General features: G+C 48.6%; 1 protein-coding gene across 1 annotated transcript in view; it reads left to right on the plus strand.

Annotated features, from left to right (window-relative positions):
• The window catches only part of SORD (sorbitol dehydrogenase), a 31538-nt gene extending 12227 nt beyond the window's left edge, over positions 1–19311 (plus strand). The window contains exons 2-9 of the mRNA XM_035335942.1: positions 1951–1986; positions 2704–2868; positions 5002–5161; positions 7447–7565; positions 8022–8087; positions 14255–14430; positions 15210–15331; positions 18137–19311. Coding sequence (XP_035191833.1) covers positions 1951–1986; positions 2704–2868; positions 5002–5161; positions 7447–7565; positions 8022–8087; positions 14255–14430; positions 15210–15331; positions 18137–18302 — 1010 coding nt within the window. The 3' untranslated portion in view covers positions 18303–19311. The remainder of the gene's footprint in view (positions 1–1950; positions 1987–2703; positions 2869–5001; positions 5162–7446; positions 7566–8021; positions 8088–14254; positions 14431–15209; positions 15332–18136) is intronic.
• Positions 19312–20230: the final 919 nt, after the last annotated feature.

The raw sequence follows: 20230 nt of genomic DNA on the forward strand, positions 1-20230 counted from the left end.
GGGGGGGAAGCGGGCAGGGCCCGCGGGGCCGGGGCGAGGCGGCGAGGCCTCCCCGGGGCCCCCGGCGGTGCGGAAGGTGTCAGCGGGGCGGCCTGCGCTGGCTGGAAGGAGGGGACCGAGCCCCTGCGCCCGGCGGGCACTCCCGAGCAAAGGCGTTCCCCGAAAGTGAGAGCTGGAGGTGGCGTGCTGCCGGCTGCCGCATGCAAACGCTCTCGGAAGGAGGGCTCAGAGGAGCAGAGCCCTCTGTGCCTGTCAGCGCAGCCTTGCAACCGTGCAGGGGGGCATTTGCTTTCAATCGGGGCTTCGAACTGTTCCTGCCTCTCCAGGGTGCGCCCGGGAGGCGAGGCAGGTGTGGGGCTGCCGGGGGTTTGTACCCGGAGTGTGCCAAGTCAGAGCGGTGAGGATTGCATGGACAAACAGTGACAGGCAGTTTTCTGTACAAACAGAGTTGGCAGGAGAGCTGTCACGAACAGGCAGACTTCGGATACCTAAGCAGCTCTCCTGGGGGGCGTTTGCTAAGGAAACAGTTGATTTTTTACCATATCTGCACAACACAAGCAGCACGTGCCAAAGGCCAGGCGGTGTTGGTGTGGATAATTCCTGCATGGCTCCCTGCCAGCTGTGACACAACTGCAGTCTTCGCTAAAAGAACCTACAGCAGCGTCCTGACTTTTGCTAGGAGTAAAAGGCACTGCCCCAGCAAGTGAGGATTGAGTTGGTCCCTCTATTTGAGGAACACATTCCCAGAGTCCTGCGATTCAGAAAGACATATGAGACCTGTGGCAGCAGATGCTGGCTCATCCTGTCTGTGTTGTGGTTTCTGAAGGGGCTTACACCCAGACATGAATTTTCTTTGGGATTTTCTTACTGCTAGAGACATGAGAGATGGTCATCAGTGCTCCCCTGGCACTGCCGGCAGCCCTTCGAGCTGTGATCCTCTCAGGCTTCTCAGTGACTCTTTGCCACAGTGTGAACGGCCCTCATTGCTTTGTCCTACAGATCACGTAAGGAGTTTAGACAGTAAACTCTGGGCTTTTGATCTACATTATTGATGGCTAAAGTTAGGTGAGATCATCTTTCCTGTAATGCCCGCCCCACACCCATCTTCAATCCTGGGGAGCTGTTTGCCATTGGAGAGTCACCGTGAGTCATTCAGTAGCTGGTCTGTGTAATGTGAAAATATACTGGCGTCTATTTTGTTAATTCTCCTCTAGATCTGGTACAGTTGCAATGGGCTCTCATTTGCTGCCACTTCAGGTTGTATTGTTTCTTATGCGTTTACCATATCTTCACTAAATGTCTCCTTTCACAGAAAACATTTGCTTCATCTCCTTTACATCCTCACTTACACCTGTTGCTGTCTCTGAACTTCTGCATGAACAATGGACAGCGAACAGAATGTGTGTCCAGAAAATGCTTCCACCTGAGTCCCTATTTTTTACAAACCAGGCAGGAGGATTCACTTTCCACCAAAACATCTTGTTTTCAGTACAAATATTACTGAAGAAAGAAACACTTTTTTTTTCTTTTTTTTTCTTTTTCTTTTTTTTTCTTTTTTTTTTGAGGGAGGGGCTGTGAAATGCCACATACACATTTTCAGCTAAAAAAAGTGTTTGTTTTTTTTTTTTTAATCTCTAGCCATGGGCTGTTGTGTTTGATCTCTTTGAGGTATCTGAGGCGGTCTGTAACGTTGATGTGTTACCAGACTGCACACACATCAGACGTTCTCTACATAAGGGGCTACATCTAGATCAACTTCTTTTAAAACTAATGCTCTGTACTGTGCCCTTGGTGGGACAAAACAAACGTCAACAAACGAAAACAAAACAAACAAAACAAAAACCTGGTCAGCATGTGGACTTGACCGATGTAACCTGGACTGACTTTCCACAAGATTTTCCCGTTGCTGTGCACAAGCAGCTGAATGCCTTTCTTTTTCTGTTTGTCCACAGGAAAACCGTCCGATCCCAGAACCGGGTCCCAATGGTAGGTCTAGAGGTGACTGCTTCTGCCGACAGCCTTTGCCAGTCTGTTTTCTTTTCTCATGCTCTTTTGTCTCTCCATGATACTATAAACTTAAAATATTTCTGAGAAAGTATAAAATAATCCAAGAAAAAAAGATCTGCAGCTGAAACAGATAATGCTGTGTTTCCCTTTGAAAAGAATTGCTGGAGCAGCCACAGGTATATCCCATTATCCGGCTTTTTTGCATCCTGTTTCATCAGTTCATGTCTCTGACATTACAAAGCTCTTGGGACTGATCAAGCGATCTAATTGTAGGACTAAATATTAGTAGGCCAGGTGTATGGGCTGATAGGAATTTGATTCACTAACTCTCTCCAGGGATGAAATTGTAGCTTAGGGAGAAATTAAATGGGCTTGCTCTTTTCATTTTGCTCCAGTAATAGTCGTGCCCCTCCTAGATTGTATTAGCTTTCATTTACAGGGGTCTTCCCATATTTTAAGCTTTCCTTAGGTGCAAATCCTTCTGCAGTTTTATATTTCAGCAGGCGTCTCATGAACATGCCATTTGTCCTAAGGTGAATGTGTGGTTCTGGTACGTTTGTTCAATGCTGGTGAATGTGGATGTTTCATCGCTGGCTTGGCCATGGTTCTGGGGTGCAGGGACAGCAAACACGACTCTCTCCCAGTGCTCAAGAAGGTAAGTTTTTCTATAAGGTACTTTTCATCCTGTTCTGGCAGAGGTCCTCCTGCGGATGCATTCTGTTGGGATCTGCGGATCTGATGTGCACTACTGGCAGCATGGTCGAATTGGGGATTTTGTTGTAAAGGATCCTATGGTGTTGGGGCATGAAGCTTCCGGGACTGTCGTCAAAGTGGGATCAGGAGTAACTCATCTGAAACCAGGTGACAGGAATCAAATCTCTCTTTTTATTTGTTTTCCTGCTAATTGGTTCCTGTGAGTGCAGTGATATCAGGCAGTGCCTTTCCGTGGTATTAAGTTATCTGCTGTTATGAGCTGTGAGTTGCGTGGTCTGACCTCCTTCCAAGAGTGCTACAGTGGTGTGCATCACCCAGCTTGGCTGCAGTGGCTTATGGTATTTCTTAGGAATATCTTGATATCTTATTATATCTTGAGCTGCTCTGATCTTATTTTAATGCAGGTGAGAGTGCACAATGGTAAAAGGCGCCTTTTGAATAAGCCAGAGAAAGCTTCAGAAACCATGTACTCTTGCCAACAACCTGCTGTTAATGTTTTTTCACTGTGTGTGTTTGTGAAGGAGCAACGGACCTCCTGCAGTGAAGGTCACTGGAGCAACTGGACCAGGCCCTGTGTTGTGACCTCTACGGTTTGCTGTGCTCATGAATGTCCTAGAAAATGGAATTTTGCAGTTTGCTGATGACTGCAAGTTAGGCAGAGTGAAGAGGACAAGGGAGAGTTAGTAGGCATTGCAGAGAGGCTTTAAGGGTGCCTGGGCAATGGGGTGCAGATGAAATTCAATGCAGGTAAACATAAAGCGGTGCCCATGGCAGAAGAAACAAAACCAGCTTCGTATCTAAAATGAAGGGCTGACCATCACTGCTGACGAGTGAGGCTGTTGGGAGAAAAATGCAAATCAGCGTTAGGAAAGGCTCAGAGGCTCAGAGTACCTCATGGCACCTCTGTGTGCATCCCCACATCTGGAGCTCTGCATGCAGGTCTTTTCTCCTTTCCATAGCAATGTAAAAGAAGTGAAAAAGATTCAGAGGACAAGGTGGTCGGACATGTGGACCAGCAGATCTGTGACAACTGACTAAGCTAGGAACTCAAGCTAGGAGCTAAATGGACAACTCCAGGTTACATGACAGAGGTCTGAAAGCCAATGGAGGACAGGGAGAGGGTTGTAATATTAAACAACCTTTGTTTAATATCTCTAATCTAAAGATTATAGATATTATCTTAAATACTATTTTAAAGATAATAAAGATCACGTTCTCTCTGGTTCTTCCAGTGTAAGAGCAAAGGACAATAGAGTCTGGGTGTGGTGTTCACCTAAGATGTAGCAGACCTACCGGTCTCCTTGGCAAAGGATCATAAAAGATGCTAAAAGTTTACGGGGTGGAAGTTGACAGAGAAATTGTTGAGGATTACTAAATACAGAGAAACCACATGCTTGCAAGTCCCCAGAAGTGAATATAATGAGGCTTGGAGAACACTCAGCATATCCTGCTCCTCTTCCTACTGGATGTTCCCTGGGTGCCATATCTCTGATTGGTGTAGTGGGCTAGAATGGATTTTTACTTTGATCACTGTGCCTGACTGAGAGCCTGGTGGAGAGGTATACTGAGAGATTTGGCATTGGCTGGCTTCCTGTGCCAAATAAAAAGGGCTGTCTTGTGTCCCTTGTGTACTTGCAGGTTGCAGTGTGGTCCCACAGTTGTTTGACTTAGTCCATTCTGCCTTGTAATTGCAATGAAATAATTATTCTTTGTCCTGCAACAGGTGTCCTTCCAGCCACCTGGACTACACTATTGTAGCATCGAGATATCTCTGTTCCCTGTTGAGTTCTGCCTGGTTCCTGGGTGCCACTTCTGCATCTTGAGTTCCCTTGCCAAGGAACAGGTCCTTCCAGCTGGCAGCTTGGTGGCCAGCAGAGCTCCCCTGCTCTGGCATAATTATTTCCTGTTCTGACTAGAGATTCTGAACAAAATGTGATCACCATGCGATTGCTTGGGGTGAGGGCTGCCTATTTATCTGCTAAGACTGAGTGCATGGCGGCTGGGGAGAGGTTTGTATGTGACTGAGCCTCCATCTGCTCGGTGTCTGTGCCTCCAAAACACCAACTCTTTTCATATAACTGTGAAGATCTCAGTGATGAGGCCACTGTAAAGGAAGTGTTAGGAACTTGCCTGCTGCGTGCAGTGTGATCTTTCTCAGTTAGCAGATGTCCCTCATGCTTCTGTGCCAGGGTTTCATGCTCTCTTCTGCGGTTGTTCTCAGCTACTTGCACCTATGTACCCACCTTCTCCCTGAGTGACAGTCTCCTTTCATCCTGGCAGGTGATCGAGTGGCCATCGAGCCCGGCGTCCCGAGAGAAACAGACGAGTTCTGCAAAACTGGCCGCTATAACCTGTCCCCAACCATCTTCTTCTGCGCGACGCCTCCTGACGATGGGAACTTGTGCCGCTACTACAAGCACAATGCCAGTTACTGCTACAAGTCAGTCGCTGCGCCCTCTGCGGAGCAATAGATACTCCCCGGGGGGAATAGCTGAAGCAATTGCCTTTGGCCCTTTTGAGTGTCACAGTGAGCGTTCTTTACTTGAACACAACATTTTTTTATTGCTTTCTGGTCCATGAATAACACGTATAAGGCTTGGAGGGTAGCTGCTCTGCAAAGGGTTTATCAGGCAGGTGTCGCTATCCCCTCGGTGCCAGACATAAACAGACATTTCTAGCATGTTTCTTGGGATGTCACTGTTGTTTTATCCTATAATTACTTTCCTTTTCTTATTTGGTCCCTGCTTTTGATTTCTTTTCTTTTGTCTTTCTATATCTTTGCCTTCTTGCACCGGTGCCTGATGGTCATTGTCTGATTGTTTGAGCTGAGTTGGCTTTTTTGTTGCTTCTTAGGAAGCACCACATCAACTGCTGACACTTCACTCTGGCATTTGAAACAAAGTCATCCTAGTTACAGCAAAAGAGGAGCAGAAAGCAGTGTCCTTGCTAAGCTGATTTTTTTATGTGCCTCCGAGAGGCTCCACTAAGCTGCCAGAATCACACATCAGTTTTCATATCCACTTGATCAAACTTGAGTGTGTTTTTAATTGTGGTAGGACTGACACGTTTGCTTAAACGCAAGTGTGTGCTTAAGTCCTCTGGCAAATTAATATGTTAGAAATCTGCATAAGCCTCTGCAGCGTTGTACCCACCTAAGTGCATCTACACAGGGAGTTAAAAATATTGTAAGGTTCTGGTCCCGTGAGACTGGTCTCTCTCTGGAGCTTTTGTTTCTCAGACTGCATGGAGCTTGTTCTTCCATGAGAAGGAAGGGAAGAACATTGCCAGGATTTGTCTTTGGTGTCTGCAGAGGTGGCATTCAGGATCAAGTTATTCTGAAGGAGGCATTTGAATGCTTTTACTTCTCATGAGAGTCTTCAGGCAGGAAGCTCCTTTCCAAGTGGATCACAGGCAGCTGCTGCCAGAATGAGGTGCTGGTCTGCATGGGCCCAGCTTCTTGCTGCCCAGACCCGCTATCACTGGTTCTTGCGTTTCAGTAAAATAACATTCACTAACAAGATATCACAAGGTTTTGCCCGGGAGGAACTGTCTGGTTTGTAGCTGGCTTCTAGGGAAAGATCTGCTTTTTTTCCCCCCATTGTGAATAATTGGGGATATTACTTGGCAAAATGTTTTTGCTTAAGCTGTGAAACACAAAGCCTGGCGCTCCTGGGTTCAGCTCAGCAATGCCATGGCCATCTGATGCAGAGCATCAAGAGCAGGAAGTTGTTCTGCACAGATTTTCCAAGAAAAGTTGATGGCAGAGCTCAGAGGGCTTTTGCACATTTGGGCAGGTATTGTCCACCCTTCTGCACGATGTGATGCCAAACTCTCAGGCAACCAAACTCTTGGAGTCAGCCACCTGGAGGTAAAGGATGTATGGATGTCTTACAGCTGCCTTCCCATAACTGTCATTTATGTTACTTTGGCTTCTTTTGGCCTGGCTGATCTTTGACCTCAAGCTTCCCAGGGCTGTCCTGGCACCTGTTGTGTGAGAGGCTACACTGGTGGAAGTCTGGGATTTATTTCTGTCAGTTCAGAAGGGTTTCACACCACTCTGCTTTTTTCCGTCACTTCTGCTTGCTGCGTTACACTGCTGTCCAAAAGGTGTTTTGATACCTTCTGTACACATTTACCCTGGTTGCTGGGAGGGTGCACAGCTGGAACCAGTCCACTGTTTGAAACACTTAATGCATCATATCCAGGGCACAAATAGGAGAGCTGGTTCTGGCTGCCTTTGCTTTATGTGTCACTGCCATTGGCTCGTGTCAGGCAGCAAGACGTTTGCTGAACTGTGGAGGTAGATGACTTGACCCAAACGAGGGGGCTGGGATCTCACCGATGGGTCCCAGATGTAGGACAGCATTTGGGGTGATGCATTTGCAGCTGTGTGGTTTATTCCAAATGGAAGGAGCAGCAAAAGAGTTTTAGTGTTGTATTGCCAAGCACTGGACAGATGGCATGGGGAAGTCTGTGGGTCCCTCTGTTTGGTGCTTAGGCAGACCTCACTGGTAAATGGCTGAAATGTACTTGATGGTACTTCAGAGTAGGGGAAATAGAAAACATAACCTGGAATGCCTTCCAGCCCTGCACTTCTCAGGCCATGGGTAAGAGTGTATTTTGCAGCTGTGATTTAGACCGGTGTTTGGTTTTCAGGTATTATTGCTTTCCTCATCACCTTCATAAACCTCTTTGGTGACTGTTGTTTGTGTCTGGCTCTTGCAGGCTTCCAGATAATGTCACCTTTGAAGAAGGGGCCCTTATTGAGCCCCTTTCGGTGGGAATCCATGCCTGCAAAAGAGCGGGAGTCACTCTGGGAAGCAAAGTCTTCGTGTGTGGCTCTGGTATGGTAGAACATACTCAGTCCTTGGGTTCTCTGCCAGCTGTGGTGTGGGGGGTGATGAACAGGGTGCAAGCTGTGCTTCTAGGCTCAGCTGTAAGTGTGGGTCATGGCAGAGTTACTGGGGTGCCGGGGGGGCTCAAGTCTTTTCTTGCCCATGCTGCACTATAACACTGCAGTTTGAGCAGCCTGAACCCAAGGTACAAGGGGCATACTGCTCCTTCCACCTTGAGGGAGCAGAGAAGTGGGTGGTGTTTTCACTGCAGAGTCCCTCTTGTAGCAATACCTTGTCTCACTACCCTGGGACTGAGGTGATGCTGTGATCCCAGAGCTGCCCACCTGGAAGCACTTTCAGAGCTTCCTTTAGCCCAGGAACAGGGCGAGCTCTGGGCACCTCCAGAGCCTATGGCTGGTGCTGTCTGACAGTTGTATGTGTTCTTTTTCTCCCCTTTGTACCCAGGACCAATTGGCCTTGTTAATGTGATTGTTGCCAAGATGATGGGTGCAGCAACTGTGGTAGTTACAGGTAAGTTCTTTAAACACTTATTAGTGTGCCTTTTTCCCATAATACAGCAAACACTTTGACTAGTTCCTTATTATTCCATTGGGCATCCCAAGCACATCTCATTCCCCAGGAGAAGACATTGATCTTTGCACTAATTGGAATCTATAAAACATACAGGTTGCAACTGGTATCTCTCTGCTAGGTCAGCGGACCAGGCTAATTACTTCTGCTTTCTAGCAGAGACAGGTTGTGCAGGTGGAGTTGCTGCAGTGCTTTAAGAATAAACCAGAGGCTAGTGAGCGGTTCTTGGATCAAGCCCTAGACTTCTGTCAGACTTTGAGGAGGTCTGTTGAGAAGACGCAATGCATCTGTATGACAGGCCTCGTAGTTACAGATGCTCTTCTTGCTCCTGGTGCCTCTGATCATTGGTTGTTTTATTTTTATTTCTGTTTTGAGCTCTTTTTGACCTCAGCTTTCAGCTTTTGGTTTGTGTTGTGCCTTTGACACATGGATCAAGTTTTCTTGCTTATTACATTTCCACTTCTATGTCATGCCTATAAACATTAGTTTTATCTGCTTCTAATCCTCACCTTGATAAGGCAGGCAGAACCAGCATATTTTACACCCTGCTTGGTGCTATTCTTGCAGCTTTGCTATGAGCAGAGTTCTATCACTTGTTGTGCTAAGTGGTGACCTGTACATAGTATTTTCACAGTCCTTTATGTGTCCAGCCACATTGTCCCTCTCCAGTCCTCCTTTGCTGTTCTTGCTGCTGTCCTGCTGGGGACATTTTCCACTGATTATCTGTAGTGATCAAAATGGCCTTTTCAGGCTCCCTGCCTTTCAGAAATCCTGTGTCCTGGAGATACCTAGTCCAACCAGTGCTTGCAGCCATGTTTTTGTTTGGCTTGGTCTGGATAACCTCTGAAGTTGGGGATCCCACCTGTCTGGGTACCTATTCCAGGACTGCACCACCTCCTAATGAAGAAAGTTTTCCTGGAGTCCATTCTGAACCTCCCAGACTGCAATTTGTGGCTCTTTCCCTTTTCATTTTCTGCAGCAACTGAAATGAGTTTGTCTTCATCCTCTTTGCAGCTGTTGGCTGCAGACAGCTGTTAGATCCCCCCTTCTCTTTGCCATGCTAACGCAGCCCAGCTCCCTCCACCTCTCCTCAAAGGTCAAGCTCTTCTCTGCGTATCTTGCCCAGAAGAATTGACAGCTGGAGTAACCTCATAAGGTTCCCTCATTAAAATTTCCACCTGAACATGGCCTGGAAATGTTGTTTCCATCTCCCACCGCTACTCTTTGAACCTTTCTGAGTGATGGTGGCTGGGAGGAAAAGTTACAGGTATGACTAGACAACAAGCAGAGGTTGCTAAAGTGTTTGTAGGCTGAAGTCCCAACATGGTCCTTTCAGAAGGCTGTTTCTCAATCTTTCCGCTTTGAACGAGGCTTACTTTGACCTCTCAGTTATTGTTTTCCAGTCTTCAAGTTGAGAGACAGAATTAAGGTTCCACCCTCTTACCTTTGCGGAAGCAACCTTCAGTAGCTGCTCGTGTCAAAACCTAGGGCAGATTACTGCCTTCTCCTCTCCAAATCCTCTTGCTGTGAAGTCTGGGGCATATTTTGCTCTGCTGGCCCCACCCTGCTGGGGTGTGCTTAGTGGATGTAATCAGTCCAGGCCCTACATTTTGCTAAGTGTTGTCATCTGAGGATGATGGTTGCTATAGCAGGAAGATCAACTCTACCTCTTGAATCACATCTGAGGAACCTTGCTGCAGAGCTGAGCTGGTGCTGGGGCTGGTGGGTGATCCAGTCCTTGGGTGGGGAAGGGACTGGTGAGCTGGCAGGGGGTGGTGGTAGGGCTGCTGGCTCACCCTGCTGCTGCAGCTCTGCTCCTGTCTGGTCATATTCTTCCCTGCAGTGCGGGGAGCTGCTGTTGCCTCTGTTTGTGAACTGCTCCTGGAGCCTTTGGCAGTCAGGTCTGAATAGTATGTGCCACAGGGCTCCTGGCGGCCATAAGAAACCAGCTACCGTTCCTGGTACCTGGTTTGTAGGGTGAGCTAGCTTGGCTGTGTGAATTAACCCCTTTTTAATCTTTGAGCCTTCATCTAGGTAAAGATCTGGACCTGTAGGCATCTCCACATCCCCCACCTGACAGGCTGAGACGCTCGAAGACACCCATGTAGGTGCTGTCTCTAGTCAAATATTTGTACATTACATGAGCTGAGAAAAGAGTTTAGTTTGGCTTGTTGCCTCTGGGGAATTTTCTGCGCTTCTCAAGGAACTGTTTTTTGCATCAGCTTCAGGAGCCCATACCTGTGAGGTGACTGTCTGCTCACAAAGGCTCTCTTGTCCTTGGCTATCAAATTCTTTTAATTCACCGCACAGAGCTTTTATGATGTGTTTGTCTGTGAAGAGCTTTGTCTGTGCAGCACACTGAAAGCTCATTACTTTAAATGTTTGTGTTTGTTTTGAAAAATTACATGCAAATGTAGAAATAGCTAGAAGAGCTTTCCTCTGACCTGGGGAGAACTCACCTCCTTTGGCTGTATTTAGTGCCTTTGGCATAGCTGGGTTCAGTGAATTTGAGAAAGCTGCATCGCTGCTGAGGGGTTGGGTCCCTTCTCTGTGACTCCTTAAGAAAGGCTGGCTTTTCCAAGAGACTTAACACTTGGCCATACCTTTCCCAAAGGCTTGTGTGAACCAGAACTTGGCTTTCTTACCAGCTATGGCAGCTTACCTGGTACAAAGTATTAGTTCTTCTGATAACCTTTGCTCTTCCCCCAGAAGTGCTTTAACCCCAGCAGGCTGACATTTTTCCTTTTTTGGGGGCTTTTGATGTATTTAATGACTGGCGGTTGGGTGCTGAAGCTGAATTTGTTCATGGTTCCTTGTTTCCTATTCCCTAAGATCTACAACTTTCTCCACTCCATTGCTAAGGGTGTGCTTGATATTTATGGGCAACCTTCTCCTGTCCTGCCTTGCTGTGGACGTTGTTGCTCTGAAAAGCTACTTTTCTCCTTAAAGGCATGTGAAAGAGCAGCCTTATACCCAGCAAGTGAAGTGACAGTTTGGGTATTTGTGTGGCAGTATCAGGCTGTCTTGCTTTGCTCTGTCACTTAAAGTACACTTAGTATTTCCTAATTAAGGGAAATTATTCCCCTTGTACTGTATAAATCTGAAGTCCTGGGTGCCAATGCCTCTGAAAATCCTGGAAGTCAATGTTAGGGAAGATGAATAACTGGACTGAATTCAGCTTCTTTATGAAGGATGATCAACATAGAACATGTAAGAGCTTCAAGGATATTTGCTGGTTAAATTTACTGATTGGCTTAAGTGCAATTTAATAACTTCTGGAGGAGTAGAGACACAAGACTGGCCTACTTGGTCTGGCAGTGAAAACGTTAATTAGCTCCAGCAGCTGGGAGGTGAAAACTAATTTCTGCCTAAAGGCAAATGCAACCCTTTAATTCCGTAATTGACCAGTTACCCAAGAGCTGCATGGGGTTCTGCCACAGTAATGTTTAGAACCTGAACGACTCTGTCCTTCTAAAAACTCACAAGTGTCTGAGTTCTGGACAATATGATAGTCTTCTCATTTGATGATGTGCAGATCTGGCAGCTTTAGTAAATGCTTAACAGTGATTCACTTAGGCCAAGTGCACAAAGATGTTACCAGAGTCCTGACTGAGTTTGATGGTATTGTTGCTGTGCCCTGCATTCCTCTCCTATGCAAAGACTTCCTTGATGAGTGCGTCAGAAAACTAGATGCCAGCTGCAGAAGTGTGGGTTTTCTCAAGAGATTTTGCTGCCTGGGAGCTCCTTTTGTGGTCAGTTTGAAATGCACTGGCTGGCAGGGTGGGCTCTCTCTTCCTTTACTGCAGGACACTGCCTCTGGAAGTATTTCTGCCAAAGAGACCGTATAAAATGCATTAGCAAACGGGTAGGTAATGCAAACGGTTGGACCCAGCTACGTGTGCTGTAGGCTGGGGTGCTTCACAGGGAGCATTTTTTCTGTACTGTGAGATTTGAGAGACACCAGCCATGCCAGGCAGAACTGCTCCTTAGCTCTTCAAGTGCTTCAAAAATAGCAGCTCTTGCTGTTTGGGTGGGCTCTGCGTGCAGCTTCATGTAAAGCGTGACCATGCACGTGGCCCAGGGCCCAACACTCGGAGCTTGGGAAGGGCAGAGGTGACTAATGCCTCCTGCTGCCACAGGAGAGGAAGCTCACGGCAGGGCTTCCAGGGTGATGTTGCGCATAGTTTCCATCCTTGGGTTTTCCTACATCGTCTGCATTTTATTAGCCTTTGTTCTCCCTTCTTGAAACTCCCTCCGCAGCTTTCCTGGGTGCTCATCTTGGTGGGTGTGCCTGCAGCCAGCCTCCCGAGCCCTCTTGCTGCCGGCAGGGACACGTCCATCGCCTGCCCTGGCAGTAACGTCACGTTCCCCACATGAGGAGCAGGGCAGGTCCTCTGGCCTTGCTTCCTTCCAGTGCTGGGGCTGAGTCAGAGCAGCTCGTGTCAGAGCAGCAGCCTCACCACGGTTGTAGCTCTGTCTCCAGCTCTCCTCTTCTCCCTTAATAGTTTCCCCCACTCCAGCCCCATCTCTGACTTCTCTGAAGCTGGAAGAGATGCTTTGTCCTGGTGAGAAGGGTATTTTCCTCTTTGTGGTGGGTGTGCTGTGTGTCCTGGAGAGAAGTGTTCTTCTGGTAAAGGCACGATTTTCTCTGTCTTCAAGCCTAGGACCTCTGGCAGGAGACATTGCCAACCCCTCAACCTTGGGTCTTGGGAATCTTCGCTGCCATAGCTCAGTTTCCACCTTTGATCCAGACTTCTTCGCTAGTGCAAACACACACGCCCCTCTAGACAACTGCTTTGGCAGGCAAAGAGATCATCTCTGCCTTAGAAATGCTGCTTCTTTTCTGCTGTCCCCCTCCTCATCTCTGGAGATGTCGCAGTCCCCAGTGGTGCCTGGAGAGGTTTGGGTAGCGTCATGTGAAAGAAAGGACACACACATCATCTGTGGGTACTGGGGAGCAAAGCCAAAGCAACTATGTCTGCAGGTGCCCTTTAGGGAGATGTGCTTGATGGTGTCAGCAATAGCCAAGTACCTTGAGAGCCAGGGAAGGAAAATGTGAAAGGAGTGTTGGGATGTTGCCTCACTGCAGGTTAACTCGCTGAGCGTGTGCACTGCATTTTTCATACCATCCCTTTCCACTAGTGGACTGAGGTCCTACGTGAATTAGTGAAGCTGCCTCGTGAAAGAGCGATTGCCAAGAGGCACTGAGCAACAGCAGGATTAGGCAGTGGTAGCTTTGCAAAGACACAGCAGCACTGTTCAAACAGGGTGAGCGTTGCTCCTGTACTGCTTTTTACCTTTTCCTGCACTGAGGTTCCTCTGCTCTGTTGTGAACATCAGGACTGTAGCACTCATGAGCCCGGGGCAGGCATGGCAGCACAGGTAGGATTTGTGTGCCGGTGCTTGGCTGTGGCTGTTTCTGCTTGCAGCATCGATGCACACACCCTTTGGTGTTAAGCTTGGCCTTCAGATTTGTCTTAGCACTCTGGCCTCTTGGTACTTCATCGGTGCTGAAGTGAATTTGAGAAATCTATGAACTGAGCTTAGAAGACACACCTTGAGTGTAGTGGTGGCAGCTCTTTCTTCTCTTAGACACTGCTTCGTGTGGCATGAGTTTTGTTCCTGAGGTTATGGTCTAGCATCTTTGAAGAACACCCTCCCCTGTAGCTGGAAGGATTTTGGCATCTCCTGTGTCTTTCAAGTGTCCTCATTGCTCATACTTTTCTGTGTTCCCAAAAAAATGAACAGGTCTCCTCCTTATGTTCTCACTGAAGCCTGCATGAATTTCAGGGAGGAAATACAGATAGATTGTTTACTTTCCCAGTTGTGTGCTGCCCTGTGAACCCATGTTCAGACTGCAGAGAAGTATGCTTCCAGCAGGGCTCCTTGCTGGTGGTCATCGACTTACATCAAGGCTGGGAAGCCCTTTGGTCTGGGTGGGCTACATAAATTCTTGAGAAGTATCTTGAGGTACTTGACAGCTGGTCACCGAACGAGGTCGCCCTGCTGAGGTGTCAGATGGGCAGGAAGCAGATTGCAGGCTGAGGTCCTTGCTCCCCCTCTGGTTTGTATAATGCTCCAGGTCATGACATTTTCTCTTTCCACAGATTTATCTGCCTCTCGCCTGCAAAAAGCCAAGGAGGTAGGGGCAGATTTCACCATTCAGGTAAAGAACGAGACCCCGCAGGAGGTGGCCTCCAAAGTGGAAAGTCTGCTTGGCTGCATGCCTGAGATAACTGTGGAGTGTACAGGAGTGCAAGCCTGCATCCAGGCTGGCATTTACGTGAGTACCACTTGTCCCCAGGCTGGAGCAGTGCTGGCTTTTGCTTTCTCTTTCTGGGCTGCAGTGGTGAGTGATGGTTGTTTCACTACCCCTGTGCTTACTTCAGTGGTTTTAGTGCAGGGGAGAGAAGATGCTTGTTAGACTACAAACCAGGAGAGGTGATTCAAAAAATTTGGTCTTTGCAGACAGCACGCAGATAATTGTCTGTTTTGCTGTTTACCAGAGACCACAGTAATACCCCAGACCGAAGCATGGCACCACAGCAGTGTCAGGGAGCTGGTACAAATCTTTCATTATGTCCCAATAAGAAAATTAATTCTATCAGGTGGAGAAAGCAGTTAAGGACAGAATATTTTATTGTCATGAACTGCATAAAGGGAGGATGTGGAGAAGACTCTTCTTGGAGGTTGGCAATGAAAGGACAAGAGACAAATGGGACAGGCTGCCAAAACAAAAATTCCAGCCCCGTAGATGTTTTAAATCTCTGCTACTGAAACCCAAAAGTACTTATTGTACTTCTAAGTGCCAGTCATTTTTCAGAATGAGATTTAGATACCAAAATCCGTCAGGGATTTTCGAAAGATTGATTTTTAAGCCTTGTTTATCACGTTTCACACTTAGAGCCTCCTGACAGCATCCTGCCTCTCCCCAGCTTCTCTACCTTGCCCCAGGCAGTTCATCATACAAGAACAGCTTTATTTTTTTACAGACAGCTGAGCAGGCTCCAGCGACTAATTGCATTTTGCAAAATCTAATGAATTTTTGTGTCTTTTCTTCAGGCCACTCGTTCTGGTGGGACGTTGGTGCTGGTTGGGCTGGGGCCTGAGATGGTGACCGTGCCCATCGTGAACGCTGCTGTGCGGGAGGTGGATATCCGGGGGATATTCCGCTACTGCAACACGTGAGTCTTGTGCAGGGCTGGGTCGGCTGATGTATCTCTGAGTCTTTCATCCTCGATGTCCTTAAGAAATTCTTGCTCTCCACAAAGAGAGAGGGCATGGAAAAGGGTGTTTATCCATACAGTTGGGTAAACCTCATTTCACTCACTCTGAAATACCAGCGCTGCAGTGCAGACAGTCTGTCTGATATGTCTTGCATTTTATCCCTTGGTTCCTGGAAGAGCCTTTCACTACAGACTTGACCACAACAACCAGCCCACCTACAGTCCCATTTCACACCCCATTTGGCACAAAGAGAGGTACAGACACAAAAAAAACCTTACTCTGCTGCAAGCAAGCAGGCCAAAATGAAAAAAATATATACATAGTTAACATTTGTGCCTTCAGCTCTTGTGCCCTCTAGAAAGGAAAGTCGAGGTACTAGAGGTGTTTTGAATGAGACTGACTTGTCCACAAGTGAGCTGACTCGTTGAGAAGACTGCCTGAGAGCAACACAGCTTTTAGCTGCTTTCAACCCTTTGTACTGGGAGGTATCTAAGCAGCAGCTTGGCCTGGTACTGGCCCTCCACATTGCTTTGTGAAAAACTGTCTGTATGCTGGCATCTGCCTTCCTAAGTGTTGTATTGTCCATTTTGAGGCAAAGCATATAGGGAATCTTAATTCTGGGCAAAGAGTCAGAATCCCAAATGCCACATCCTGTGCCAAGCCATGCATACCCAGCCTTGCTGGTGGTGCCTGGCTCTGCTCGCCTTGCTCGTTATGGAAGGAAACCACATCATCAGTCTTGGTGGAGATCAGTGCATACTTGCATGAGCAAGAGCCATGTTTAGTCTTTATATTTTGCTGGAGCTGAAGATTTGTCACGAGCCAGTTTGAAGGCATATGTGTTCTCTACAGAGAACTGAACTGCACAGCTTGCAGACCAGCAGGTCTTTGAGTGTACTGAAAGTTGGCTTAGCACTGAAGGCAGAAGAAACCCAGCTGTCCTCTTTGGTCTTGTTACGGGGCTTGAGACACAAAATTGCACATTTGCAGCTTGGCTTCTGCTCTGCTCAGAGCTTCAGTTTCTTGCTAGCTGAGCAAGAATCATTGCCTAGTCTCTAGAGGTTGATTTCCAGGAAAGCTTTATAGGATTTAGTCTTAGCCACTGCCAAGCTCCTTCTTAAAATGAGAGATGTCTTTAAGTATGCAGTTTGGGAATTGGATTAGCTGCTGCATCTCCCATCGCTCTAATTTGGCCCATTGAAATGGAATGGCAAGGCAATCAAATTGAGTCTCTGACAAAAAAGAGGATGGAAGCTGACGGGATTCTCTTTTCTTCTCCATACACTGAGTTGGTGGGTTTGAACTCCACAGCAATCAGTCTGCAAGCAAGGAGGCAGAGCAAGAGCAGAGCAGCATGCAGCAATTTTGTTTTTCATTCAGTGCTTCGAATATACATTTTTTTTCCTGTGTTTTTCACTTACTCAGCCTCTTGAGGGTGTGTATTGGGTTTACGTGGAAAGGACTTGGTAGCAGGGGGGCTGTAGGGGTGTCATCTCTGAGAAAAGCCCAGCAGCTGCCCCATGTCAGATCAGAGCCAGCTCCAGATGGTTCAAAAAGGGACCCGCTGCTGGCCAGAGCTGAGCCATGAGCGATGCTGGTTGTGCCTCTATGAGAGCAGATTTAAGAAAGGGAAAACAAAACAAAACAAAAACAAAAAACTGCTGCACAACAGCAGCTGGGAGAGAAGAGTGAGAACCAACCCTGCAGCCCCCAAGGTGAGTGCAGGAGGAGGGCAGGAGGTGCTCCAGGCACGCAGCAGTTCCCCTGCGGCCCGTGGAGAGGCCCCTGGTGGAGCAGGCTGTCCCCCTGCAGCCCATGGGTCCCACACGGAGCAGATTCCACGCTGCAGCAGGGGAGGAGCCCCCGGTGGAGCAGGTGGATGTGGCCTGGAGGAGGCTGCGGCCCATGGAGAGGCCCCACAGGAGCAGGCCCCGGGACGGAGCTGCAGCCCGTGGAGAGGAGCCCACACGAGCAGGGGGGCTGGAGGGAGCTGCCGCCCGTGGGGGACCCGTGCTGGAGCAGTTTGCTCCTGGGGGATGGACCCTGTGTGGGAGCAGTGCTTGAAGAGCTGCTGCCTGTGGGCAGCCCCCGCAGGCTCAGTTGGGGAAGGACGGCATCCCATGGGAGGGACCCCACGGGGAGCAGGGGCAGAGAGGGACTATGAGGGAGCAGCGGAGATGAAGTGTTAGGGACTGACCACAGCCCCCGTTCCTCTGTCCCCTGTGCTGCTCGGGGAGAGGATGTAGGAGAGAGTGGGTGAGGGAAGGTCTTTTTAGTTTGTTTTTAGTTTCTCACTGCGCTAGTCTGCTAGTGGTGGACAATAAATGACATCAGTCTCCCTATGCTGAGTCTGGTTTCCCATGATGATAATTGCTGAGTGATCTCCCTGTCCTTATCTCAACCTTTGAGCCCTTTTCATCAGATTTTCTCCCCCATTTCCTCTAAGGAGGGGAAATGAGAGTGGCTGTGCTGGACTTTAGCTGCCCAGCATGGTAAAACCACCTGAGGGTGAAGCACAGCCAGCTGTCTGCATGTAGCCCTGCCTGCCTTTATGGTGCTTGGCAGCCTGAAGCAGTTGGCGTGTCCCAGCTCACGTACCTCATGCTTGAGGTTCCCTCTCCAGAAGATCATTTCCAGGGAAAACTCCCTTGGTTGCCTGGGCTGAGGAAGTTACTGTAATGAAGCCAGGCTGCTCTATGCTCTTTCCTTAGGGCTCCAAGCTGGTGACTGCTCTCATCTTCTGCTTGCTGTTTCCCTTGCAGGTGGCCTGTGGCAATTGCCTTGCTGGCATCCAAGCGGATCAATGTCAAGCCCTTGGTTACACACCGCTTCCCCCTGGAAAAGGCTCTTGAGGCGTTTGAGGCCACGAAGAGGGGCGAGGGGGTAAAAGTAATGCTGAAGTGTGACCCCACTGACCACAACCCCTGATATGCCGCGGTGCCCGGCCCTCTCCCCATCACACTGCCTGCCTGAGATGCAAAGCATGAAGCCACAGAAGGCTGATGTATGGCTGATGCATGTTTACACAGTCACCTAATGCAGGCAGTGCTTGGTAATAGAGCTAAAAAATCAAATGATAATGAGGGTGGATGGCACTGAGGGGTACATGATTTGAGTATTAGCAGGCAGATACAAATGGAGAACCAATAGGAACTAGTTTGAATCAAAACACTGCTCTTCGATTAGATGGGTCACACAGACGGCTCTTCTCCAGCAGACCACACATGTGGATGAGCCTGGGTCTCTCTGCATGTGCCATAGGCAGCCTCCTGCATGGCCACGGATCTGTCTGCACAGACAGCAGGAGGCTGTCACCAGCTGCACATTCCCTCAGGGATGCTCAGGGACTGTAACAGCCTATGGAACAAAACCCAGCCAGCCTGTCTTGGTGAGGTGCATCTGTACGTTCAGGTCGTTGTCCCCATGCTCTTTACGAACAGCAAACTGCAGGCCCCAAAAGCCCAGGGCTTTTTTAGGGAGAAGCTAGGCTGGAGGCCAGCTGGGACCATATCTGCTGTGTAGTCCCCCTCCAGCAGGTCCCTGTGGGGCAGAAAGGACCACTACAGAGCGGGCTGGAGTGTTTGCAAGGACACTGCCCCGTCTTTGGCTTGGACACCAGATCCCGATCCTTCCGTGGCTCCCAAGGAGGGGCTGCTCTTGGGGGGCACAGCTTGCTTTTAGCATGGGGGGACATGCAGTAGGAGCACAGCATCACTCAAAGGTTTTACCACTATGAAGGAATTTTAACTCCTTGGGTGTATCAGCCCTTCCTGCTGAGTTAGTGAGCCATGAACGAGGTACTAAGCGAGGGGACAGGTTGCAGATAAAACATAATCTTAGATTACAGTCATGCTAATTCTAATACTAGGAGATCAATCTGAGATCCCTTTCTTGGGCCGGTACTGGACTTTCCACAATAAATGCTGCCTACCTGATGTCTCTGTGTCCTCTGAAGTGTGGGGTGGGTGGTTTGAAGGGGTCTGTGACTTTGGGCCCCGGGGATGGTGTAGTACCTGGGCTGCTGTGCTGCTAAGTCTCACCAGGCTGTGGGAGAGCTGAGGGAAACCTTAAATGACCCAAGTGCATATGGTCAGAGCTGACTGCAGAGGTGGCAAGGGTGATTAGGCAGAGGAAAAGCCTGCAAGGCCATGCTGTGTTTTATGGGGCTGGTATAGCCCAGGCAGACTTCCCTTAGTCATTGTAGAAGAAATGGTCAAAGTACCGCTCCGACTAACTGGGTTAACATGTCATCCTGAGCAAGGTTTCACTGGGAGCATTGCCAACTGCAGCGGCATTGCTGGGGATGCTAGGACAGGACACATTGTATGGGACTCAAGTCCTTATCCCTCCCGCCCCCAGCCCTTCTGTATTACCAGTGCAGGGGAAACTTGCTCCTGTTTAATGTGTTTCCCAGTGGGATGGTGCAAATGCTTTGTAACGGGAGCAAGGCCAGCATGATACTACAAGTACTGCAAGTCTGCAGGTGACTAAGACCCAGCACAGGACCCAGAAAAGTGATTTAAAACTTCAGTCAGCTTTATTTAAGCAAAGATAAAATCCTATTGCTCAATCACAGCCCGCGAGAGCAGCAGCCCAGCGATGCATAGCCAGGCATTAGTTAAACAAGCACAAATGATCCCTGATCAAAGTGATGGGGATGCTGCTGAAAGAAGCCAACTCAAACACTGCCAAGGCCCTAAGCAAACCCAGGGAAGGCTCAGGGCACTGATGAGCAGGCACAAAGGCGTGCAGTAGCGAAGCTGAGCCCATTTGCAGGAGAGGGGCGGTGGGGAGCTCACTGCCTCCTCACCCCATGTGCGTGCCCCCTGCCCAGGTCTGTGGGCAAAGTGCTGTGA

Source organism: Oxyura jamaicensis, chromosome 10 (assembly GCF_011077185.1).
Source record: "Oxyura jamaicensis isolate SHBP4307 breed ruddy duck chromosome 10, BPBGC_Ojam_1.0, whole genome shotgun sequence".
Classification (NCBI taxonomy): Eukaryota; Metazoa; Chordata; class Aves; order Anseriformes; family Anatidae; genus Oxyura; species Oxyura jamaicensis.